The 26,265-nt window shown below is 34.3% G+C and overlaps 3 protein-coding genes and 1 pseudogene across 4 annotated transcripts; 1 reads left to right on the plus strand and 3 right to left on the minus strand.

Moving 5' to 3' along the window:
- Positions 1-12,888: 12,888 nt before the first annotated feature.
- Positions 12,889-16,762, plus strand: LOC110645418 (uncharacterized). 2 transcript variants are annotated; one of them, XM_021798583.2, is made up of 7 exons: positions 12,889-13,039; positions 13,148-13,214; positions 13,352-13,434; positions 13,882-14,041; positions 15,111-15,239; positions 15,373-15,591; positions 15,810-16,762. In XM_021798583.2, the coding sequence occupies exons 1-7, from the start codon at positions 12,954-12,956 to the stop codon at positions 15,948-15,950; spliced, it is 885 nt and encodes a 294-aa protein (XP_021654275.2). In that variant the 5' UTR covers positions 12,889-12,953; the 3' UTR covers positions 15,951-16,762. The 2 variants fall into 2 exon arrangements, with proteins under 2 accessions (XP_021654275.2, XP_021654276.2); XM_021798584.2 differs by having other exon boundaries at positions 13,894-14,041.
- Positions 16,579-18,028, minus strand: LOC110645419 (uncharacterized). The gene is made up of 3 exons (XM_021798585.2): positions 17,656-18,028; positions 17,443-17,557; positions 16,579-16,761 (listed from the first exon to the last, which is right to left on the minus strand). Exons 1-3 carry the CDS (start codon positions 17,884-17,886, stop codon positions 16,688-16,690), a joined length of 420 nt encoding a protein of 139 aa, XP_021654277.2. The 5' UTR covers positions 17,887-18,028; the 3' UTR covers positions 16,579-16,687.
- A 2,961-nt stretch (positions 18,029-20,989) lies between these two features.
- On the minus strand, positions 20,990-22,099 carry LOC110640754 (glucuronoxylan 4-O-methyltransferase 3-like; annotated as a pseudogene).
- A 2,450-nt stretch (positions 22,100-24,549) lies between these two features.
- On the minus strand, positions 24,550-25,852 carry LOC110640744 (glucuronoxylan 4-O-methyltransferase 3-like). The gene has a single exon (XM_021792215.2). It carries the CDS (start codon positions 25,663-25,665, stop codon positions 24,790-24,792), a length of 876 nt encoding a protein of 291 aa, XP_021647907.2. The 5' UTR covers positions 25,666-25,852; the 3' UTR covers positions 24,550-24,789.
- Between the last annotated feature and the right edge of the window lie 413 nt (positions 25,853-26,265).

The raw sequence follows: 26,265 nt of genomic DNA on the forward strand, positions 1-26,265 counted from the left end.
TGATAAACCGGCTACTGGAAAAAGTCTCCGAATTGAATCGAGGTTTTGGCTACCCCACCATTGTCAGATGTCCCGAGCGCGTCCCCGGAGTCGAAATCGATAAAGGTAAACCCGAACCTTGCTTTTTCGTAATTTTCTAGTGCTTAAATAGGATTAAAAATCCATAAAATATTCGTGGTAACTCAAAAAATTATGATTCTTTTTGCAATAAACTAGTAATATTGCTAAGGACCGCGGGGCAAAGTTTTAGAATTTTTAGAGCTTATTTGGGCAGTTTTTGCAAAAATGATCAATTATAAGGAATAAATTTAAATTTTACATATTGTGATGGATGACTGATTTGATGGGCCCAGTGGAGGGGTGTGATGTGATTGAGTTGTGGATATATGGGTTGTGAATATAGAAGTGTGTTTTGAGCCCTTTTGCAGGTTGGGTAGGTCCTAGGTATAGGGGAGACTCTGCCGGATTTTCGGCACGACTTAGGACGCATTTGGTCTTTCCATGATTTGTATTGAGTCAATTGTGTTAAATAATTGTTATGTAATTGTCAGGTGAGCCGGGACAGCCTTCTTCCTCCGCCTAGCCGCCACAGTGACCGTTGTCAAGTCTGTGAGTAAAATATTAATTTTAATTGTAATTTCGATATTATTATATGTTCAAACATGCCCAAGTGATGCATATAATTATGTAGTTAAACTCTAGGCACGTTTTATATTGCATTCACAACTGTTAAAGTGCCATGGATGTTGTTGTGGTAATTTGGAGCAGTGTGCGTGCGTTGGCGTGCGTGTGATGTGGTGTGGACTATGGATAGGACGGGTAGACACGGCTTGAGATCTTCGCTGGGACTCGGTCTTTCGGGGTAGACACGGCTTGAGTTCTTCACTGGGACCCCGATTTAGTTATTAAGTGGAAGTCCGAGCTGAGTTCTTCGCTGGCACAGGTTGGATTTAAGAGAGCTGTATAGGGGGATCAGCTCCCATATATTATGATTGATATTACTGGGTGCGTGAGTGCTCCAAATTACCTTTTTGCTGTTATGATGTGAAATTATTGCTGTTGTTGCATTTCACTCTACAGGGTGCATTAGTTTTAGATAGTTATAGAGATTATGGTTAAAATTGATATTTTACTCTCTGAGTCAAACGCTCACTCCTGTTCAATATTTTTCCAGGTCACAGGAGGATATTTTTGAGGTTAACCTGCTTTTCTCCCTCACAGGTTGTCTATTCATGTTAGTATAATTCTATAAACTTCTAGAATTTTCGCATGTGTTAGAAATATTTAATGAATTGGGTCTGTAATATAAATTTTTATTTTGACCTGTAAACATATTACTTTATGCATGTTTGATGGACTGGATGAGGGAGATGAGCTCCCATTTATTTTTATGATGATATGAGTATGTGGAGGGTGAGCTGAGCTCCCCAATTGATTATTTATTGTATTTACAGGTCGGGTGAGTCAAAAACTCTCCGTTGAAATGTCCATTTTATGGCCGGACTCTGTCCAGTTGATTTCTTGAAATTGGGCCCAAATGGGACTTAGAGTTGGGTTAATGAATAGTTATGCTTACTACGGGCCTCGGGGGCTTTAGGCTGGCCCAGGTCCTAGTGCCGGTCCGGCCCATAGGTTGGGTCGTGACAGCTATCTACTCTCTTTGCATACAATAAATCCCTTAAAACATCATTTTATAAGTTATGATTATCATCCATAGCATTTTGTCTCCTTCAGGGGAACAAAATCACACCTTATGCCTTGCTGCTATACAATTAAGATACTGTTTTTTACTAAACTTTAGGCAAAAGGTCCATTATAATACCAAAATAATTGTAAGACCCATATCAGAGACTGGATGACTTTACCATATAAGTGTTGCCTTTAATCTATAATTATACTAGAATCTCTAGTCTTATAGCAATCCCTAATGTATTGTAGCTCATACTAGGATAACTGAGTCAGTGACTCTAGCTATCTTACGACTGTGACGTTTTGATATTCTAACTCTAGAGTTTTAAATCTCGAATTAGGATTTTCAAACTCATTTCCAGTAATAAAACTCTGCTCTGACATAACTATACCAAAGCAGAAGCCATTTGCAACTATTCTTATCTTGGTGCACTATCGGGTAGTATGTAGTTCTACACAATAATCCCAAGTCGGTACTGTAATCTGCAGCTTATAGCATAAATATCAAGAACATTGCATAGTTACTAGGATACATCCCAATAGATCAAACTTTTCCTATATCTTATCCCTCTCGAATCCAATGATATCTTAAACTTATTTTGATTATGGTATCCACTGGCATCTATCAGCAGTAATACCTTTGCCCTCATCTAGGGCAGCTATATTACCATAACTTACCTTTAGGTCCTTTTGCCTTGCACTAAATAGATACACTAATTAACTCTAGAATTTATTATATTCTAGAAAAATACCTTTCCCTAACGGATTCTTCCAAAACTGATTTCAATCACACTTATTATCGTAGTTCTTATCCTAAATGACTAGTCACTAACCCATCAAAATTTATTTTCATGCAAGGAAATAGCAGCAGGACATATAATTCCAACACTAAAATGCGAATAAGTAGAGCCGAGATCAAATAATATATAATTATTTCTTTCAAAAATTGTGAACATATTGACAGCTACATCTGAAGTCTCTGCTTCTTCCCCTTGGTGCATGGTGTACACCCTGACTTGTGCACTACTCTGCTCAGGTCGATCCATTATACCATGATTGCCAGAAGTGTTGCCCCTACTAACTGATAACGGGTTGGAATTTTGCAATCATGAGTTCGATGCATTCTACAATAATGAAGGTAGAGTGAGACATCGCACTTGTACAAGGACACCACAATAAAATGGTATTGCAAAATGCATGAACAGAACGCTTTGTGACAAAGCAAGAAGCATGCTCTCACATTTAGGATTGGGAAAGGATTTTTGGGTTGAAGCAATTAATACAGCCTGTTTCTTGATTAATAGATCTCCATCTACAGCTATTGAGTGCAAAACTCCTTTTGAGATCTAGTCTGGATCACCTGCTGATTACTCTCAGCTAAGAGTATTTGGTTGCCCTGCTTATGCTTATGTGAGAGATGGTAAGCTTGAGCCGACGGCAAGAAAATGCATATTTCTAAGCTATGCATCTGGAGTGAAAGGCTACAGGTTGTGGTGCAATGATCCAAAGTCTCCAGGATTAATTATCAGCAGGGATGTAACATTTAATGAGTCTGCTTCATTGGATAGTCAGAGGGAGAAGTCAATAGCAGAATCAGATCATGGTGTCAGAGAATAGGTGGAGCTTGATATTGATACTTCAGTAGTTCAGTCTAGTGATTCAAAGGATGAGGTGCAAGATCCTGATCAACAAGAGGATGCACCTGAGCAACAGCAACAGGAACCATATAGCATTGCAACTGGTAGAGAGAGAAGACATATTAGACCACTGCAGAGATATGCATATTTAGATTTAGTTGTGTTTGCCTTATCAGTTGCTGAAATAGTTGATGTGCATGAACCTAGCAATTATAGAGAAGCTATTTCTTGTTCAGATGCAGATCAGTGGGTCGGTGCTATGAGTGAAGAAATTAAATCTCTTCACAAGAATTAGACTTGGGAGCTTGTAACATTGCCTAAGGGACAAAAAGTGGTAGGTTGCAAATGGGTGTTCAAGAAAAAGGAAGGGACTCCAGGGGTTGAAGCACCTCGATATAAGGCACGGTTGGTAGCAAAAAGCTTTACTCAAAGGGAAGGGATTGACTTTAATGAAGTGTTTTCTCCAGTTGTGAAGCACAGTTCTATTAGAGTCTTACTTGCTATGGTTGCTCTTCATGATCTAGAGCTTGAGCAACTAGATGTAAAGACTGCATTTTTGCATGGTGAGTTGGAGGTGCAAATTTATATGAGTCAACCTGAGGGATTTGTCATTCCAGGTATGGAAAACCATGTTTGCTTGCTTAAGAAATCTTTATATGGTTTGAAACAGTCTCCTAGGCAGTGGTACAAAAGATTTGATACATTCATAGTTCGTAATGGCTTTAATCGTAGTTCATATGACAATTGTGTGTATCATAAGAAGCTTTCAGATGATTCCTTTGTTTATTTACTGTTGTATGTGGATGACATGCTTATTGCAGCTTGTCGCAAGGGATTTTGCGGTCGCCTGGACGATCACTCACTGAAGTGGGAAGGAGTGAGGAGTCGCCACCTTAGTTTTGAGGGAAACTAAAGAAAACCATTTGAGAAAATAAATTGGAATGAAACCACTTCAAGACAGAGATTCTAGGTTCGGGGTCCGTAAACGGGTGGGGAAGGTGTTAGGCACCCCACCTCGTCCCTTAATAAGGGTAAGTAGATTTAATTTTACGTTCTTTATAAATTAGTTAGGAGGGCTTGAATGGGAATGTTAATCCTTTTGGTAAAAGGAATATTTGATCTTTCACTAAATTCGGATTACCCAGATACATAAGTAAATGAGACAACCTCAGTGAATTGGTGTTGCGAATCGTTTTGGTTTCGGGATTATTTTGCGTACAGGTTAAGATTTGGTGTGAGAATCGGATAAGAACTCTCCTCCGATCTCTTTTAAATATTAAAATTTTGAGTGGAGACCGGATAAGAACCCTCCTCCGATCTCTTTTGAATATTTATTAAAATTTATGCGGAGACCGGGTAAGAACCCTCCTCCGTTCTCTTTTAACGTTTATTAAAATTTTGAGTTGAGACCGGATAAGAACTCTCCTCCGATCCCTATTTAATATTTATTAAAATTTTGAGTTGAGACCGGATAAGAACTCTCCTCCGATCTCTTTTAGATTAACAGGAGCCTGAAAGGGACTTTTCCGATCTCCCGAATTTTAATTTCAGCTACATGTCATAAGAGCCTAAAGCTAAGGATTCTGGCATTCAAAGATGCTGGGGATAAGGCTTCTTGATACCTTGTGACTAAATGGGGAATACTAGACTTGATTTACCGACCTTCCATGTAGTCATTTTGCCAATACCTATTAATATCCAATCTATTCTGTTTCATTTACTTTGGTTTTATTCCACTTTATGGTATCTTGCCGAATTGCCGTTTACGTCAGCCTAATAGTTTGGCTATTTTCCTGACGTGTTATTCAGGTTCTCTCTTTTAAAAGAGAGCCTTAAGTTGCAGTTACCTACGTTTTACCCGACCACTTACACGCTACTAGGAGCTAGGAAACTTGCGTTCAGAAATGACGAAGATTAATAAAATGATGGACTGATCACTAAAGAGATAATTCGAGAGTAACGTTCTTTGGGATTCTCTTGCACAAAATGAACTTGGAGAAAGTCGCATACGTAAGAAGAACAAAGAAAGTGCGAAAAGTAAACAGTAAACAGTTAATAAAAACAGCAATATAAGCTCTTACCTGTGAGGAGCCAAATCTATTGAAATAACTACGGGGTGACAAATAGTGATAAGGCAGCGAATTGATTAGCCCGAGAGCTGATGTTCGTCGTGAACTGAAGGGTGCTTAGCTAAAATGCAATCAGATTAAGATAAAAACCGAGTGGAATGAAGTTGAGCTTGGACAATGGGAATGAAAACAGAGATGATAAAGGGCTGAAAGTGAGAGTGTGACTAGATAATGAACAAACTGAAAATGTAGGGTTCCAGTATTCAGAATCCTTTTCAAGAAAACACTTCAGAAAACTAGTTTCAAAAGTCTTTTTAATCAACCCTTCTAAGTAGCAGAGTAACAAACTGAATGAAGTTTCAGAGTTCCTCCGCTATAATAACTGCCTCTTGTCTATATTTTCGTTTTTCCGTCCTTTGAACAGTTTTTCTTGCAGGTATTTATAGGGACTGGGTGCCTCCCCTGAAAGTTCAGGATCTGCCTTGAGGGAGATGGAGGGTCAGGATTTCAAAGGACATGATCTGAAGCTCAGGAATTAAAGAGAATTAAGACGGATGGTCGAGATCATTCTCAAGATACTTGTCCTTTTCTTCTTCTAATCTGACGGTCCAAAACTTCGTTGACCTGGGTGATCCGAGGGCTGGGCATAAAAGGGGCCGGTCTTGTCGTATTCTTCTTTGATCCAAGGGCCCCGGGCTCGTCCTTACAAGTGAGATCAATGGTGGAGGTTGGGATGTACAGGACTGTCATGACATACCCTGGCACCTGTCAGCATTGCGGGCGATTCTTAAGCGTGCGGTGGAGATCTCGTCTGCAACGCTTTAACTACCTCGGCTCTGATTCTGACGACGGTTATTTGGGATTTGTCTTATTCTTTTTGTCTTCCGATCCCTCCCCCTTGTCGATCTTCTTGACACGCTCCTATTCCGATCTCTCATGCTGATCTCCTATCTTCCGATCTCTATTATCCCTTAATCAGTCTTGGTCCGGTCAAAGCATTAATTTCCCCTCGATCCCCGAAGCGTCCGCTTCGTTTTCTGCTGAGCAATAAATGCCCGTTTTCTCCTATAAATACCCCTGTCGAAAGAGACTTTCCTTCATCCGATTTCCTCTCTTCCTTCTGACTTCCCAGTTCTAGCTGCTCCGGTGGAAGTTCCGGCTACAACTGTGGCTTTGATCTTTTTCCGATGGACTTCCTTACTCCTCGACTGAAAATTTACGACCCTGGTGATCGCATAACCTTGTCTGATGATGGTGAGAGAACTGGATCAATTGACCGATCTGGATTGCGGACCTCGATCATACCGATCTCGAGTCGCTCCACTGAGTTTACTCGGCTTCTCACCACATTGGGTGTTCCGACAGCGTCTTTCCTCCACATTGGGTGTTCCGACAGCGTGTTAAGCTCCGGTCGGCGACACCCTTTGGATCAGTCACAATGTTGACTATTAACATAGACCTCTTTAGATAGGATGTTCCGCTGGTCTTTAGAGATCGGCCTTTTGATGTAATCAGATCTTTAATTGTATTTTGATTTCGAGATCGCCCAGATAATGTAATTTGACTTTTGGAAATGTATTCCGATCTCTTGAGATCGCTTAAATGATGTAAACTTGACTTTTGGAAATGAAAATCTTATTTTGCCAATTATCATCTTTATTGATTATTTTCCGATCTCTGATATATTTGTCCGATCTGGTTCCTAACAAAACAACTCTTAACTGATCCTTTATTCAAAATATTCAACTTAATATGTCGATCTCCAGTTAACCGATCTCTTTATATTAGTTGGAATGTTCGAGAGACGTGGTCAGAGCAGCTGGCGAATCCCGTTAACCGATGCATTGCCTGGAACCTCGTGAGCATTAAATGCTCGGACGAGTATAAATAGGGGTGGGGGGGGTTAGCCATTTGCTCTTGCATGTCATTTTCAATCTCTCGCTCAATCTTCAAAGTTCTCTCGTTTTTTCAAGTTCTTCCGACGCCGATCAGACTCCGGTAAGGGTTTTGATCTTCTTTTTAGTTTAAGTTCTTTATTTCCTTTGAAAATGAGCGGCGCCGAAGGTCAGAGAGCGACGAGCCCTCCTTCCATTTAATTCTCGTGGTCGTCTGATGAAGAAGAGGTAGTCGGGCCAAGCGTTCAACAAGAACCTCCTAGGGTCTCTGTTCCAGCTCGGGGGCGGATCGGACCATCAAGGCACGCACCTTCTTCAGGGAGGGAGAATCTCCCTATGGACGAGCTGCCATCGATCTTGCAAGAATCCGATCTGCAATCGTTTAGCCAGGAGTACAATATTCATCCCGATTAAATGCGAACTTATCCGGTGTCACGGCGATCACCGAGCCGATCACTTCTTTGAAGAGAATGACATGGTTATGGTATACGAGGAACGATTAAAGGCCGGTCTTGGTTCCTCCGGATGACTTCTTCAAGGAGGTCCTAAAACTTCACCGAGTGTGCATTGCTCAAGTTCACCCTAACTCGTGGCGGATCTTAGTAGCCTTCCGAGGCCTATGCCGAGCTAAGGGAATCGACCTACGTCTAAGGTGTTCGCGAATCAAGACAGCTAACTCACAAAGGACGGCGAGCCTCGGTTCTTTCAGCGAAGCCTCATTGCGGCTCTTCACCGATCCGCCTCCTCCCTTAAAAATTGGAAGAACCGCTTTATTCTCGAGGAGCAAAAATCGACTGCTTTGAGGACTTCCCCGTAGGTGGCACTAGGGGCCCTTGCTTCAAGCGCATTACCTGAACCAGAGGAAAGCTTAATAGTGATGGATCAAGAGTTAGGTGCCACTCAAAAGTATTCTGTTTAGATGCGGTGGATCGCGATTTGCACCATTGGACCATACAATTGCTCACCAGGCCAAGATCGCGAACTTCCGCTCTCTAACCTCTAAGATCGGTATTTTCTACATCTCGATCTCAGACCTTAGTGATCTCACCGACCTCTTCTTTGTGCAGGTATGGCGGGTGGTGAGGGTTCCAGGAAGCGGAAGAAAGACAAAGAGATTTCCCGGAGAATAAAGGAGATGAAGCGTTCGGAAATGCTTCGAACACCCGGTCATGAACCTAGGGAAGTACAAGGGGACCCGCCCCGACCTTCGGGGCCGCCGATCACTGAAGCTGTCCGATCTCCTCCTCAACAGGAAGAGCAACCTCCAGCTTGCTCCAAGCACGAAAGGGGTCCTTCTCAATCTTCTCGTGAGAGCCTCTTCTCGTGGCGCTCAAACGTTGATCGAGTCCTCAAGAATAACCGATCGTCGAGAACCCGATTTTGCCAAAGTCTTAGGGTCTTCCATCCGCCGGGAGGATCGGACGGACTATCCTCGGCAGCCTTGGCGATATCTTGACCGATCCATGAGCACGAACGTGGAGTATCCGTGAACGGACCATAGTTCGGAAAAGGCTCATCGCCTGGGTAAGGAGATCGAGAAGAAAAATCAGGAAGTGGCTTCCCTCCGATCCCAACTCTCATCCGCTCAGGATTATATATCTCAAGTTGAGGGGCGGGCGAAGTTCTATGAAGACAAGCTGGCCGAACAGTCTCATGTCCTGGCTGAAAGGGATCGTGCTCTCAGAGAAGTCCAGGCGCTTCAGGCCAACGATGCTGCTCAGGTTGCTCAACTTATCGAGGAGCTTAAGGAGAAAGACGAAGAGATGGTGACGGGAATAGCCAGAGCCTATGTGAATGCTCACAAGGACCTCTTGGCCGAACTCCAGAAGCGTTACCCAGAAGAGGACTTCTCTTGGATGGCCGACCTGGCTCCCGGGGGCGAGGGGGAGGATAGTGAGGAAGAGGGAGAGGATGAGCGAAATGTAAGTCAGGCTGGGGGTGATCCCCCAGCCGAATAACTTGTACAAATTTTGCAATGAAATGAAATAGAATGCCTTTTTGTTCGATGAATGGTTGTGATCGGAAAATTTCTAAACCCTTGTTTGCCTGAGTATATTGAAATAACTGGAAGCGATTATTATCCTAAGTGTGAGAGATCGGAAAACACAATATGCATGAGATTGGTAAGGAACCAACGTTAAACAGAACTTAATTGAAAATTTGGCTTGAACATCTAAGGTCGGGATCTTCATTAAACCGAATTAGAAGCTTAGCTTGGTTATTCCTAAACTTTTAAAAGGGAGGTCGACCATGAATACTGGCAGCAAGGTTCTAGTGTTAGTTCAATTTTGTCTGACAAGAGAGATCGGGAATGTAGTTAACTGGTCAGGATATTTGACAATGGGCTTGAGAGATCGGTGAATGATTTGAGAGACCGGTAAGGCCTTGACTGATATGAGGACTTAGCATTGACTCAACTTCCTGTGTGAGGAGAGATCGGAAATGTAATTATCTAGCAAAGAGATCGGGAATGTAATTGGCTGTCAAAAGGAGACTTAGTACTGGGGATCGGTTTCAAAGTTTTATTAATTTTGGGGATCGGCCAAAATATGGTGTCGACACAGCTAAAAGCATATCACAAATTAATATTCTGAAAAAGCAGTTGAATGATGAGTTTGAGATGAAGGATTTGGGTATTGCAAAGAAGATATTGGGAATGGAAATTACCAGGGATAGAAGTGTTGAGAAGCTTTTCTTGTCTCAACAGGCCTATGTTGAGAAAGTGCTTAAGTGTTTCAACATGAATAATGCTAAGCCTGTGACTGTTCCATTTGCTGCCCATTTCAAGTTATCTGCAGACATGTCACCAAAAACAGATGAGGAGATGGAGCATTTCTAGTGTTCCCTATTCGAGTGCTATTGGTAGCATTATATATGCTATGGTATGCACCCGACCTAACATTTCACATGCAGTTAGTGTTGTGAGTAGATACATGGCGTGTCCTGGGAAAGAGCACTGGCAGGTAGTGAAATAGATTTTGAGATATTTAAAGGGTACTACAGATGTTGGTATGACATTTGACAGGGCTAAGATGAGTGATTCAGTTGTTGGTTATGTGGATTCAGATTTTGCAGGGGACTTAGACAAGAGGAGATCTTTGACAGGTTATTTGTTTACTCTTTCTGGAAGTTGTATCAGTTGGAAGGCAACATTGTAAGCTACAGTTGCTTTGTCTACCACAAAGGCTGAATATATGGCCTTAACAGAGGCAATAAAGGAAATTTTATGGTTACAAGGTTTGGTGGGTGATCTTGGGTTGATACAGAACAAGGCAACAGTGTTTTGTGACAACCAAAGTGCAATACATCTTACAAAGAATCAGATGTACCATGAGCGAACTAAGCACATTGATGTCAAATATCATCTAACAAAGAATCAGATGTACCATGAGCGAACTAAGCACATTGATGTCAGATATCACTTCATTCGGGACATTATATCTCAGGGGACTATAGTTGTACAAAAAGTCTCTACACATAATAATCCAGCAGATATGATGACCAAGGGAGTCCCAGTCAGTAAGTGTAGGCATTGCCTAGACTTGGTTGGTGTTTGTAGTGCTCAGTAATGCCCTTGCGAGGGCATATAGCAAGACAAAGTGTTTTGTGGTTATTTTGTTGATGATAGAGGAAATTCAAGTCAAGGGGAAGAATTGTTATTTTTGTGGCTTTGAATTTTGGAATATATTTTTTCACGGACCTGAATTGTGACCCGATCCTAAAGTTTCGCACTGCGACTTGATTGGGATAAAAAGTGAAATATGTGGTGGCGGCGGAGGGCACGGGCCAATAGACCCAGGCTCGAAGCCCACCACTGATCTCCTTGGGGTGCGGGGGCAACGCCCCTACGGTATGGACCAGTATAAATATTGTAATATTCTACCATTTGTGGTAGAGTTGTGAGATATTAGGGAAACACACTGAAGTTAGGGTTTGAGAGTTCTGATTGATTGTATCTTGCTCTTTTCATCATAGTGGAACTTTTTCTCTTGTCTTGTCCGTGGACGTAAACCTTACGGTTGAACCACGTTAAATTCTGTGTTATTCTTCTTCTATTTTTAATACTATGTGATTGTGCGATTTGTATGTGTTCCTTAGATTTGCGTGCTTGTTATAACATGATATGATTACTACACAGCCCTTGAGTGAGTTATCTTAGGGCTTTTTGCATTTTTATAAATGAAGATTTGCGTTGTGTAATCATCATAGTCAAACGATCAAGACACAAACGATCAATCATAGTCAAACCTAAAGATTCAGATACTAAAGGGGCTAATGAAAAAATAATGCCAAAGGAAATTATGGGTCGAGCATTTGAGCAATCGAACTATGTGACTCGAGCATAGTCTGACTTATCCTGCATAGCTCGGACATCCAATCATGTCAAGGTAAAGACTTCTGAGATACTCGTGGTATGCTACTTGTACTTCAAGTCCTATCTCAACACATACTCTCATTCTTAATAGTAGTCTAACTTAACACCTTTACAAGGGACTTTCAGGTATGCTTATCTTATCTTAATTCATTCTCTTACTATATGTTCCCGTCACTAACTTAGGAATTAGAGAGTTGCCCAAACTAGCCCACTTGATACTTCTCTGTGTTGCATTGCAAATCCATGCTCGCAGAGTTCTACGAGCAGCATCAGCATAGACATGGCACTAATGACTAGTATTTTTTTAATAGTTTTTTGTTAAAATTTAAAGCAGTTTAAAAGAAAACATTAAAACTTAATTTCACAAAAACAAATTAAAAACGTATATTACTATCACTAAATAAAATATTAAATGTTTTTTAATTAAAATTTGAAATTCATGAAATTAGAAAGAAGATTTTTCTTTTATTTAATATTTTTAAATACAATCATTTTAATCTTTTTAAATTCCTTGTAATCAGTTGTGGAGCTACGCCTCTAACTTTAGAGGGCCTAATTAAGATTGATTTATATTTATAAATAATAATAAATTTTGGAAAAAATAAAAACATAAATTTATTAATTTTAATTTATTAATTACTTAATTTAACTAAATAATTTTCACAGAAATGAAATTTTATTTTAATTTTCTAATTGTCTTTATTAATATATAAAATGAAATTTTATTTATTAATTAAAAAGATAAGAGTATGAGAAAATCATCCCATTTGTAAAGTTAAAATATTGAATTTGAGAGAAAATTAGTATTTTGATATTTTAATCCTTACTTTCTCAATTTAATTTTTATAAATTATTATTACTATAAGACTTATTGCAAAATAATTAAAAAGAAGTTTTGAAATTTACTTATTATTTTAAATTTAATAATTAATTTAAGGTTTCACTTAAGGAAATTATTATTATTATTATTATATCAAAGCTAATAAAAAGTTTTCGAAAAGCCTCCAATAAGCTAACCCTCCACCCTGAATATTTATTGGGCAAAATGTTATATGTGTATAGTATAATTTTTTACGCTTTGATTATAATGTCTTTAATTATATAAATAATAAATGTTTTTTAATTAAAAGTTTATGAGCTCCCAAAAATAAAATTAAAGAATATAAAACTTAAAATAAAAAACTAAAAAATTAAAAAAGTTTAATAATCTAGGAATGTTTTTATTTGCAAATAAAAAGTAGAAAGAAAGACCCAAAAAGCAGAGAGAGAAGAAAAATCTTAGTGTGTGATGGAAGTGAAGCTGAGCCAGAAAAATCATCTCTCTCTTCCTCCTTCCAATCCAATAACGACAAATTTCCTGTCTTTCCCTCACTGGTACCTTCTTCTTTCTTTACTTCCCCTTTCACAATTAATGCTACTCCACATTTTTTTTCCTTCTTGTTTTGTTAATCACTTTTGTTGTTGTTAACTGGAATGTGACAGTTGCTTCTTGAAATCCTGGATTAACAGCAAGTCAGCCTTGAAGAAGCATTTTAAAGGTCTTGCTGAGGTACCCCTCTTTCTCTGGTTTGGAAGAAAATGTTGCAGAAGAAAATGGGTTGTGTTTTTTTTTTTTCTTTTTGTACTGTCAACTGTGCTTTTATGAGACTTGTTTCCAGTAAGACGTGGGAATTCTTTTGGTGTCAGAGCTGTAGATTTCATATCTTGGAGATTTCAAAGCCAAGGGGTCAAAGCTCCAACAAGCACCACTTGCTTCCTGTGGTCAAAGAGTACAATCCAATCCTTGGTTTTTCTTATATATATATATATATATATATATATATATATATAACTGCACAATTGACCAATATGTATATGTGGAATCTTGGGGTCAGAATTCTGTTGAAGAAGTATGTGCGCATATGGAATATGACTAAATAGGCTCATAATTCTTAGAATATTTGCTTGGTGCAGGAAGTATTCTGTCTATTATTCTCAAAACTGTTGAGCACCAATGAATTGTTTTTATTTTTGATTAGGCTAAAATCTCAAAACTAATGTCTTGAATTTTGAAGGTTTCTACTTTCAAATTTGTAGTTTTTTTCCCCTTTCAATTGGATGTGAATATTGGAAATATGCACAAATTTGTGAAATTAAGATCATTGTAGTTGATAGGTGGCATGTTTTTGAACTTGTAATCCTGAAATCCTACAATACTGGCTTATTCGTTCTAAAATTTTTGGTGGCAGGGATGAAACACTGAATTCAATTTCAAGGCTTTATGGTGTGTCTATTCCTTCACTTGCAGCTGCTAATGAAAATGTATTGGATGCTGACCTTCTTCTTAAAGGCCAGCTCCATAGTATTCCTGCTTTTGCCACAAGAAACAATCAACTGGTGAGCAGAATGTCATCATAATTTGTAGACGTTAGTTTAGTTAATCTTACCAAAATATTATTCTGGTTATCGTTTTGTGGCTGTGCTCTATAATTTAGTTCTGATAGTTCAACCTATTGTGAATGTGTTATTTATCCCATTAATAAACCAATGAATTAGTTGAGTTCAGTAAGCTTTTTGCCTCATTCAATTTTGTATTGTTTTACCATAAAATCTCTGTTCTTTGTGGTTTTTTTTTCCAGTAAATTATTTCAACATTCTATTTCTTTTTACATTTTTTTGATGATATTATAGTTACAGAAGCTTCATATATGGAGTTTATAATAACAAAATTGAATTTGAGTAATCAATATGCTTCATATGCTGATTCATATAGTTAACAAAGGTAAATTATGACAGAGTTGTTCAGTTCTGAATGAGAATGAAGTGCATTTCTCAAGGCATGCATATCAATCCACATTAACTGTCAGTGTTGATGAACATTTGGTGGATTGACAATAAATATTTGGACAATGTGAAAAAAAATTTCACCTGTATATATTCTTTGATGTATTAGAAAGCTTGGCTCTAAAGGAAAATGACCCATGTAGCCAACCCACTAGTTCTGCATTGTAGCTTAGTTGAGTAGATATGTAGACTTCAGATACATTTTCAGACATTGTGGTTTGGAGCCATAGTGTGATTAACTCCCCTCTATGTTGTAATCTCCTTTGTTTCTTATGACTTCTCAATATAAATGTTAACCACAAATCGTTTTAAAACCATGAAAAAATCTTATTAAAGTTATTTGATGTCAATATTTGTTTAAGTAGGTATATTATTTAAATTTATTGTTCTTGGCATACAACTCAAAGTGAGCCGTGGCATGTAGTGCATTCTTCTTTTTGTCCCTTGCTGAGTTTCTTGTTTCATGATATTACCATATTTTGATGAAAGTTATTATACAGAATATATTACTGGTGCAATTTTAATTTACAAATCTGATTCATGTTTGCTTGAGCATCATAAATTACAACTTTTATTCTGACTTATAGCTTTTTGAGGTGTTTATCATATGTTCTTCATTCAGTATCAGATGAAGAAAAGCAGGCTTCCTAGCTTTTACGATCAAGAAAGACTTAGAGGTTCGCAGAATATCTTGGGTGGGGTTTTGAATAAAAAACCCTTCATCATGCTATCTGCCCTTGGTTCGCCTCATGTGAGATATTTTCTAAAACTTTTTTCCCCACATTATCTTTGTAATATCATGTTAGTGTTATGTTCCAATATCTTTTGTCTTGTAAGTTTATCAATAGTAGTGACCTCAACAAGCGTGTCCACTCAATTATCAGGCTAAATCCACTGGTTATTTTCTAGTTCTGGTTCCTCTTATTGCATTTTGCATCAGATGCATAGTTGGTGCTTTTCACACTGGATTTTTTAGAGATATGAGACAAGAGACTTCGGATAAATCAAGGAGTCATGATGGGAACAGGGGAATGCGATGGAAATATGCCCTGAGTGACATTGAGGACCCTAATCTTGACTCTGAATCAAGAATAGAATCCAATGTAAGCACTTTAATGCGTTTTTAATTTCATTTGCCATCTTCCTTTAATAATTCAAAGTATGTCACATTTTGGATGGGTTATGATTATACATTAATAAGGGTAGGATATGATGCATAGCTAAAGGAACAGGATAAACATACCGCGCTTGATACTCCAGGCTGATAACAGATCCCAGAATTCAGCATGTTATACTTGCTATAATGATTTTTATTGTGCAGAGTATTTCTGAGGATCAAGAACAAATTTTATTTGAAGATATGTCTCATGCCTACAGCAAACTTGAACATGATTATGAAAAATTTCTATCAGAATGTGGAATGAGCAAATGGGGATATTGGCGGGGAGGCTTTCATCGATGAGACTATGTTCTTCTGAATGAATTTGACTTCACATATCCCGGACATCTGCAGGCATTGAATGCCTTTGTACAGTGTAAATTTGGTTTCATTTTCTTTTCTTCTCTCATACGTATAGAAAAGGGGGGTGTGGTTTAAAATTGTGCTGAGGTTTAGGATTATTGTTATCACTGTTGGGCTTTGTTTCTGTGTGCATACTTACGGTTTGTATCTCCAGCAAGTTCTAGTAGGAAGAAGCATTGTTAGTTCCAAGAACACCATCAATAATCTTCTTTTTCGTTTTCACTGTAAAATTGTATGTTAGAGCAAACAAGAAATCTCTTATACTTACGAAATAAGCAGGTCCTCTCAAGAAATTAATTATTCTGTAAGATGTAGTCATGGTTATATCTGAGCATGTTGATAGAACTAGGTCTTCAACGTTAGGGTTGATGGTAGATAATAATATGAAGAAAATGCAAAGAGATTTCAAGTCTTTCGAGTACGCTAAGCACAGCATGTGCAGTAGAATTGCGTGCTTAAATTAGCTAGGCAAGTGCACCATCTTCAACTGGAATGATATCTTCATTTTGAGCAATAAATTTATTGTCATTTTCCCCTATGATTTATGTTCCCTCCCCAGAATCCGTAATTATGGTTAAAATGATGCATCTTTAAGGAAACAAATCATGCAGAACAAATTCTTGGCAAGACAAAGATTCAGATACAGTCAAAAAATAGCAATGAACAAAATCACTCTCTCAACGGACCCGACGTGCTTTCTCTTCCTGTCCTAAGCCAAGAGATTTCTGTGCATTTGCAATGCCTTCTGGATCTGCATTACAACAAATCACAGCTTATGAATACAAGACCAAGGGCCCAAAAGATTTTCCTTTACTGCTTAATGTGAAATTCTTGGTCTCATTCAGCTTATGAATACAAGACCAAGGGCCCAACAGTTTTGTAAAGGATAGGAAGTTAAATGCATCAACGGATAACCCAGGACAGGTAAGAAAAGAGTTAACAGCACCAAACACAACCACATGAAAGGGCTAACTAACTACACAAGCACATTCACACATTAAGAACTGGCTCCTACGATTCCTGCTAGCGCCCATGTTTCAGAGCCATAGTAAGTGGTCCTATTAAATAGGTTAAGCAATAATTTAAGGATAACCAGTTGAAACCCTGAAGGCACACGGGTGGTCCCGGTGTACATAGTATTTTGGAAGTACACTGATTAGTCCAAGGTCAAGGCAGCTGTGGAATTACTTCAAAATCATGTTACTTTAATAAAATTTTAAAGACATTGCCCTAAAGGTGAACTCTATGATCATGAAACAAATGCTAAGAATTCTAGGATACCCAAAAAACCATGGGGATTTGCAGAAGACTCAAATTCATGAATGGAAAAGAAAAGCAAAAGTAGTCAGCTCTATAATGGATATATATATGTATGTAATCCTCCCAGCTAGGAACTAAAAGCAAGATGCAAGAAAATAAAATGAATAATCACCAAAGAATTGAGTAAAGATGCGGGTGAAGAAGCTCAAGTTGCGAGAAACGTTGTATGCCATAGCAGGTGGAAGAGGCTTCACGACGGTGTCAATGCTAAACACTCTCTGAAGAAACTGAAAAATTATATTAAAAAGCACCAACGCTGGTCAATCAGACACCCAACTGAGGTCGAACACAAAAAAGGCAAATAATTAGGGCGCATAGGAGAAACCTGAAAATTACGCTGGAAGCTGTAGCGGAGCTCGGGGTCGAGCTCGAGGGGATCGTCGCCTTCATCGTCGGAGCTGCTCTTGTTGTTCTTCTTGCGAGGGACGTGCATAGTAGGGGTGGAGCCGGGCTGATTGGTGACTTTGAGCTTGGCGTCTTTGAATTTGTCAGCTTCGTTGTCGAGGTCGCCCCTCCATGGCGCTTTAGATAGCAATTCTCTCTTCCCCTTTGCCATTTTGCAGGTGTTTCTGCGGCTGCGCCGCCTCGCTATGTGAATTGCGGACTACCGTCCAAGAAGAGAGTGAAAGATAAGGATCGGCCTTGGAGACGTCTTTGACTGCTTGGATGCGCTTATTTCGGTTCTGGCGGTATGGGGATTAAAAGAGCAAAAGGGTAATTTGGAAAATTTTGTTGGTTGCCTTTGAATTGTTATTGGGAAAATTGATTATTTATAAATATTTATAAATATTTTTTAAATTTAATTTAATATATTTTAATTAGAAAATTTAAAATTAATTTTTAAAAAAAAATTTAAATTAATTTTTTTTTATATAAATAATTCATTAAAAAAATTAATTTTTTTTAGATTTATAATTATCCCTTTCAATAATGCATTGTCTAATAATCGAATTTGAGCTATCTCATTTAAGAGTACAATGGTCTTATCATTACACTCAACACCTATTAATTTTAAAATCCTAATACTAGAAGTTTGAGTGCAACTAATCTTAATATTAAAAATTTGATGCTTTCTAATAAAAGTGTGCGGTTCTAATTTAATTTGGAGTTTATTTATGGATCAAAATTAAATTAAAATTCAACATAGTTCTAATTTAGTTCTTCGTTTTTTCGATTTCAATTTAATACAATTTTTATTTTTTTAATTTCAGTTTAGTTCGATATGATTTTGATTCGATTCTCCATTCTTGAAATAATTTTATATAATTATTTACTTAAAAGTCATATTTAAATTAATATTTAAATTTTAAATTAAATTATTAATATATAATATATCTTTTGCTATTTTTTAATATATAATCATTAACTATAAAGTGTGTATATAATTTAAACTTAAATATATTATATAATATATATTTTAATTATTTATTAATTATGTAATATTCAATTATAAATTATTAATATAATTATGATTAATATATATATATATATAATGCTTAGAAGCCTCACTAGCTCAGCAGAACTACCCTAAACTGGGACTAGCTAACTAACCCTAAATCAACTCCAAGCACAATTTTATTTATCAATTCACTAAATTAAAAATTAATGGATAATTTAAAAACTGGAAATAATACCTTTAAAAACCGAAATTTTATAATATTAATATAAATAAATCACCACAACAACGTATTCATAAAATTCATAATAAATAATCAGAAAATCAGCTCCTCCTCTCATCCAATCACATCATGCAAATCAAACATCCAACATAAATTTAATAATATAACTATAATAATAAAAAAAAATAAAAAAATAAAATTATATAAAAAAATAAAAAAAAAAAATAAAAAAAATTTTAAAAAAAAATTAAATACTATCAATGAAATCAATTAAGAAGAAGACAAAGAAATAAAAAACAGATGAAGAGAAGAAATAAAAAAAAAATAATAAAACTGAGAATAAACTCAGTAAAGAGAAAAATAAAACCATTATATAATCTAATAAAACATATATATAATATAAATATCTTGCATAAATGCACCATCATTATAATAATTTCATATTATAATTATAATGCACAATCATTATATACACAATCACCAATATCAACAACAATACATATAATACACACATATAATCTTCTTCTTCTTAGTAATATATATGACAGCACAGCATGTGCTCACTCTCTCACTTAACTTAATAAAAAAAAAAATCGTGGTCCGCCCAGTGTCTCTCTCCGTGTCTATCAGTCATGCAGAAGGATCGGCTGTGTCTCAGTGTCTCTCTCATAACACCATCATCGCACCATACCATAACACTCACAACATCCATACACAACCAACATCCAACAAACACAAACAACAAATATGCAATAAAACAAATATCATAGCAATATAAAATAGATATATATAATATATATATATATATATATTATGCACATGCATAACATATTATAAAATAATATTAAAATTAATAATTTTTTATAATAATTAAATTAGGGATAAAAATTAAGTAGTGAAGGAGGAGGAGAAGAGGCTTCGACTCTTTCATAAATTCATTGCAATTATTTAATATATTTAATTTTCTACAAGTTTAAAAAAAAGAAAGAGAAAAAAAAAAAAAATCTTCAAAATCCAAAGTCTCTCATCTCTCTAATTACCTATGCAACATGCAAAATGCAACACATACAAATCTAAACCACCCATAATCATCATTATTATTCCTCATATATCCCCTCTCCTCAGCACTCATCACAACAAGCAATACAAACAATTATATTAAATCAAAATTAATATTTTTCAAAATATTTTTCAAAAAACTAAAAAAACTATAAAAAAAATAAATCCGTCTATTATAAATATTATTATATATATTATATAGCTAGAAGGAATCGAAATTTTATAATCATTTATTAATTTTTATTTATTTTAATTTTATCAAAGCAAAATTTAAGTAATTTTAGAGTAATGTTAGTTAGAAAATCGACACAACGACAAAAGCAAAAAAAAAAACGCAAAAAAAAGAGCCTATTATAATAATAATTAAAAATATGTTCAAGCAGCCTTATTATCTGCGCAAAATCCAAAAAAACACAATGAAGCGATGATCGAATTTAAAAAAATGAAAGCGAATTAAACAATACACAATAATTAAAAATATATATATATATATATATATATATATATTTAAAAATTAAGAATGTTACATATAATATAATAACATAATTATAATAAAAATTTATAAGTTAATTTAATATATTTTTAATTGAAAATATTAATAAAATATAGAAAAATAAAATATAATTTTAAATTTTATATATCTATTAAAAATATATAATACATCTAAAATAAATAAAAAAATAAATATATAAATTTAATTATTAATTTTATTTTAATTTAATATGATTCTAATTTAATTTTCATAAGATTTTAATTTAATTATTAATAAAGAAATAAAAATTAACCTAAAACATCAAAAACAACTTTAATTTAATACCGTTTTCCAATTTGATTTAAGACCAAAAACCGTGCTCGGCCTACTTTTTAATACGGTTGGATATAATAAAATATATATAACTTGTTTAATAGCCCTTTTAATAAATAAAAAAATAATCGTCTTCTTAAATTTAACTTTAATTAAAATTAAAAAATAAAAAAAAATTCTCTTCAAAATAGTTATTATATTTATATGTAATCGTTAAATCGGAAGAAAATCTCACAGCATTCACAGTAGAAATTTTGGAACAAATTAAAAAAAATTAAAAGAAAAATACCCTTTACCCTATTAAATATATAAAATAACAAAAATTAAAAAGAAAATTGAAGGGAGAGAGAGAGAGAGAGGGGAACCCAACCCAGCCCACAATAGGGGGAAAAGAAGAAGCTCTAAGGGCGAAAGGGTCTGCCCAAACGAGTCCTATGGCTAGGAATGGTGAAGTGCCTTAACCTCCCTTCACAGAGAAAAGCTTTAGAAAACTTGTCTTCCACCACTCTATCCACATCATGGACAAACACATCGGTCTCTCCATTCTCCCTGTTCCTCGCCAACAACCCCGCCGTGTAAATAGCCGTCATTCTCCCCGGCGCCTCGTCGTGATACCCAGTTGGCGCATCCACCATGATCAAGTCCCATTCTATATCATACACATCGCTAGGGAACCCCTTGAGTGAAAGTTGACACTTTGAGAATCTTGGATCACTCACAACTTTGCAATCTTCCGCCTGTCCTGTCTCCATCAACCCATCTGCTTGATGCACTTTGGTGTCGTAGCTCAGGAGGATTCTAAACTATTTTTTCCTTGATCTCTGCGATCTCCAGGACTTGTCTTCTTCAAAAAAAAAAAATGTGCCACCTTTGAGAGAGAGATTTCCACATCAGGCTGTCACGGCCAAGGCCAAAGACTAGGAAGTTACAGGGTGATTTTTTCTCCAGAACTCTTAAGGTGACAGAATTTTCTTTCAGGGTTTGTTGTGGAGTGATGTTTGTTGTTGCGTAGTGAACGAGAGCATTGGCTAAAGAAGGTGAGATTTTGGTGCATGTTGGGTTTAAGGGAAGAGATGGACAGGAAGAGGGAGGTTCTTGATCATTGGGTTGCAAGGTTGTAGAATTGGCTAGATGGGTTTCTGGTATGGGTGATGAAATTGGGTGAGAAGATGTGAAATTGGACCAAATGATCAAGAGAAAAAGGGAGAAGAGGAAGAAACAGAGGAGAATGAGCTTGATGTTAATTGGAGATTGAGTTTTGGAGCTCATATCTCTGAATGTGTTTGATGAATAATTGAATATATATTTTAATTAAATAAATTAAATTAATTAATTATATAAAAAATTATATTAATTATATATTTTTTAAGTTAATTATGATAATTATTATTTAAATAATTTAATAAAATATATATTTTAATTAATTGAATCAATCAAATATGTGACATATTATGTTGATTATATATTTTAATTAATTAAATTAATTAAACATGTGACATATTACATTGATTATATATTTTCATCAATTGAACCTTTAATTGAGTAAATTAAATCAATTAATTATGTAACATGTCATATTATGTCAATTGATTATATAATTTTGAGTCAATTGAATCAATTGACCATATATATTTTGAGTTAATTATGACGATTATTATTGGCCTTTAATTGAATAAATCGAATCAATCGATTATGTAACATGTCATATTATGTCAATTGATCATATATATTTTGAGTCAATTGAATTAACTGATCATAAATATTTTAAGTCAATTGTGATAATTATTATTTAAATGATTCAATTGAATATATGTTTTAGTTAATGGAATCAATTGAGTATGCGACATGTCACATTATATAATATTATTCATATATATTTAGATTAACTATAATAATTATCGCTTAAATGATTTAATTGAATATATATTTCAATCAATTGGATCAATTAAATATGTGACATGTTAGATTGATCATATATCTTAGTGAATTAATCTTTTAATTGATCCAATTGAGTAAAATATATAATTTATTTATATGAAATATTTTTTTTAATTAAATCAATTGAATTTATTTGAAATTATAATATTAATTAATTATTTATTATTATATATACATTAATCGAATTAATTTAATCTATTTATATTATTAATTTAATTGAATTAATTTAATCAATTTAAATTTAAATTAATCATTTATTTAATTATAATAAAGTAATATATATTGTTCTTTTTTAATATTAATTTACATATTAAAATAAAAATAAATAAATAAAAATATATTATTTATTTTTATTTTAAAATGTTTTTAATTTATATAAATAATTTTTTTAAATGTGTAAACTTAGTTAAAAAAACCGTTTATTAAAAAAAAGAGAGAAAATAAATAAAATTTTTAATTTATATTAAAATTTATAGTTATAATAAATATAGTAGACATGATTTAAAATTTAAATTTTAAATTTTTATATTTTTTTATAAAAATAATTTAAAAAATATTTTAATAAAATAATTTAATTTTTATATATAAAATAATTTTAATTTTTTTTATTATTTTATATTTAATGTGAATCGATTTAATTTTTTAAATGTTTTAATAATAATAATAATAATAATAATAATAAATAGATAGAAAGTTGTGCGCAATAAATTAAAGTTGCGAAAGTTAAGAACTCACATATCGAGAAAAAGGCAATTTATTATTTTCTTTTTTATTTATAATATATATGTTTATAATTATTTATTTATTTTTAATTTATTTATTTCTTAGTGAAAAATTAAGATTTAAATAATATAAATTTACATTAATAATTATTTTCACAAATCACAATTATAAAGCAGAAAATCGTTCACAATCAACTAAATATTTATTAAATTATCATTATTTTTTAGATTTTTATTTATTATTTTCAGTAAACATATTTGATTCTATTGTTACTTATTAATTTATAATATAAAGTGTTATATTTATATTTATTGTTTTATAATTTATATAATATAAGAAAAAAATTTTAAATTAAAATTTAAATTTGATCCCTCAAGTTTTATGGGCAAGTTTCGCTGCTGTATATTTGTATTTTTTTTTATCAATATAATTGAAATGAAAGCAGAAAATATAATGATAAAATTAAAAAAAAAATAAAGTAATTGAAAATAAAAAAAATAGCGAAAAATTGGGAAAAAAAATAATTGTGCTTCATCTGTTGATAATTAAGATTTTCTTTGTATTCTTTTTGTTGAAGGAGTCTAAATTCAGGTAGTTCTCTTACATTGTATAATAATCCCTAATTTACCTTAATTAATTCTTGTTTTATAGCCTTTGACTTGTTAAATCACGGTTAGTACTCTTTAATCCTAATATTAAATATTTGAGTCCAATTAATCTTAATATTAAAAATTTGATGCTTTCTAATGATATAATCACCTAATAATGAAAATATTTAATTTTTTTTATAATAAATTATAAATTTTTTTAAGTTATCAAGTTAGATTTAACTCTGTTCATACTGAATAGACTCATTATCATTATGAAAGTGAAACGTTTTTAATGAAAATTTTTTTATTTATAAAAATTTAATATTTAATTTATAATTTATTTAAATATTTAATCTAAAATATGAAATTTTTTATCACTCATGCGAATTTTATTAGTAAAATATTTAATTTTTTTAATAATCTTTTAATAAGTAAAAATAATCATTTTATCAAATTTAAATTTAATTATAATAAATTTAAAAAAATAAAAAATCGTCAAAGTAGTTATTATATTTATACATAATTGCTAAATCGAAAGAAAATCTCACTGCTATTACAGTAGAAATTTTGGAACAAATTAAAAAAAATAAAAAGAGAAATACCCTTTTCCCTCTTAATTGTATAAAATAACAAAAATTAAAAAGAAAAAAAAAAGAAAAGAAAAGAAATTGAAGGGAGAGAGAAAGAAACCCAACCCAACGCACAATGGGGAAAAAGAAGAAGCTCTAAGGGCAAAAGGGTCTGCCCAAACGAGTCCTATGGCTAGGAATAGTGAAGTGTCTTATCCGCCCTTCTTGCTCCGTCAAGTACCCTTCACAGAGAAAAGCTTTAGAAAACTTATCTTCCACTGCTCTATCCACATCATGGACAAATACATCGGTCTCTCCGTTCTCTCTGTTCCTCGCCATCAACCCCGCCGTGTAAATCGCCGTCATTCTCCCCGGCGCCTCGTCGTGATACCCAGTTGGCGCATCCACCATGATCAAGTCCCATTCTATATCATACACATCGCTAGGGAACCCCTTGAGTGAAAGTTGACACTTTGAGAATCTTGGATCACTCACAACTCTGCAATCTTCCGCCTGTCCTGTCTCCATCAACACATCTGCTTGATGCACTTTGGTGTCGTAGCTCACATGGTAGGATTCTAAACTGGGTATTTTCTCCTTGATCTGCTCGATCCAGGACTTGTCTTCTTCAAGGAAAAGTGTGCGGCCACCGTGGTTGAGAGATGTCCACATTAGGCTGTCACGGCCAAGGCCAAAGACTAGGAAGTTACAGGGTGATTTTTTCTCCAGAACTCTTAAGGTGACAGAAATTTCTTTCAGGGTTTGTTGTGGAGTGATATTTGTTGTTGCGTAGTGAACGAGAGCATTGGCTAAAGAAGGTGAGATTTTGGTGCATGTTGGGTTTAAGGGAAGAGATGGACAGGAAGAGGAAGGTTCTTGATCATTGGGTTGCAAGTGGGTTTCTGGTATGGGTGATGAAATTGGGTGAGAAGATGTGAAATTGGACCAAATGATCAAGAGAAAAAGGGAGAAGAGGAAGAAACAGAGGAGAATGAGCTTGATGTTAATTGGAGATTGAGTTTTGGACCTCATGTCTCTGAGTGTGTTTGATGAATTTCTTCAGAGAGATAGAGCTATGAGAACAGTTTCATAGAGGTTGAACTTTGGTCTGCCTTAAAGAAAGAGAGTCAGGGTGGACGTGGAAGGAGAGAAGACAATGACATTATTAAATTTTGTTTTTTAGAAGAAAGTAATAAAAAGGGGTTATGAAAGGTTTGATTTTAGATGTAGCTTGTGTTTGGTAATGCTTATGCTATTTAAGCTAATGTCGGGAAAATATTATTTTAAAATTTTTTATTAAAGATTTAATATTAAATATGTAGCGTGTGTATTAAATATAAATATTATTATTTTATTATAAAATTATCATAATTTTATAATAAAATGTGTCACTTTTTTATTTTTTATGTGTGTATTTCATTATATATATATATATATATATATATATATATATATATATATAATCTTCGGTTTCTAATTTTGGGTATAGCGATTTTCATTTTTGATTTTGGTAGAGAGTGAATAAGTTCCTATAAAATTTCATATCAAAAATAGAATATGTATGTGAAATACAAAATTGTTCTGATTTTGCAATGGTGTATCGCTTCTTTATTTTTTGTGTGCGTTTTATTA

The sequence above is a fragment of the Hevea brasiliensis genome, chromosome 12 (assembly GCF_030052815.1).
Source record: "Hevea brasiliensis isolate MT/VB/25A 57/8 chromosome 12, ASM3005281v1, whole genome shotgun sequence".
Classification (NCBI taxonomy): domain Eukaryota; kingdom Viridiplantae; phylum Streptophyta; class Magnoliopsida; order Malpighiales; family Euphorbiaceae; genus Hevea; species Hevea brasiliensis.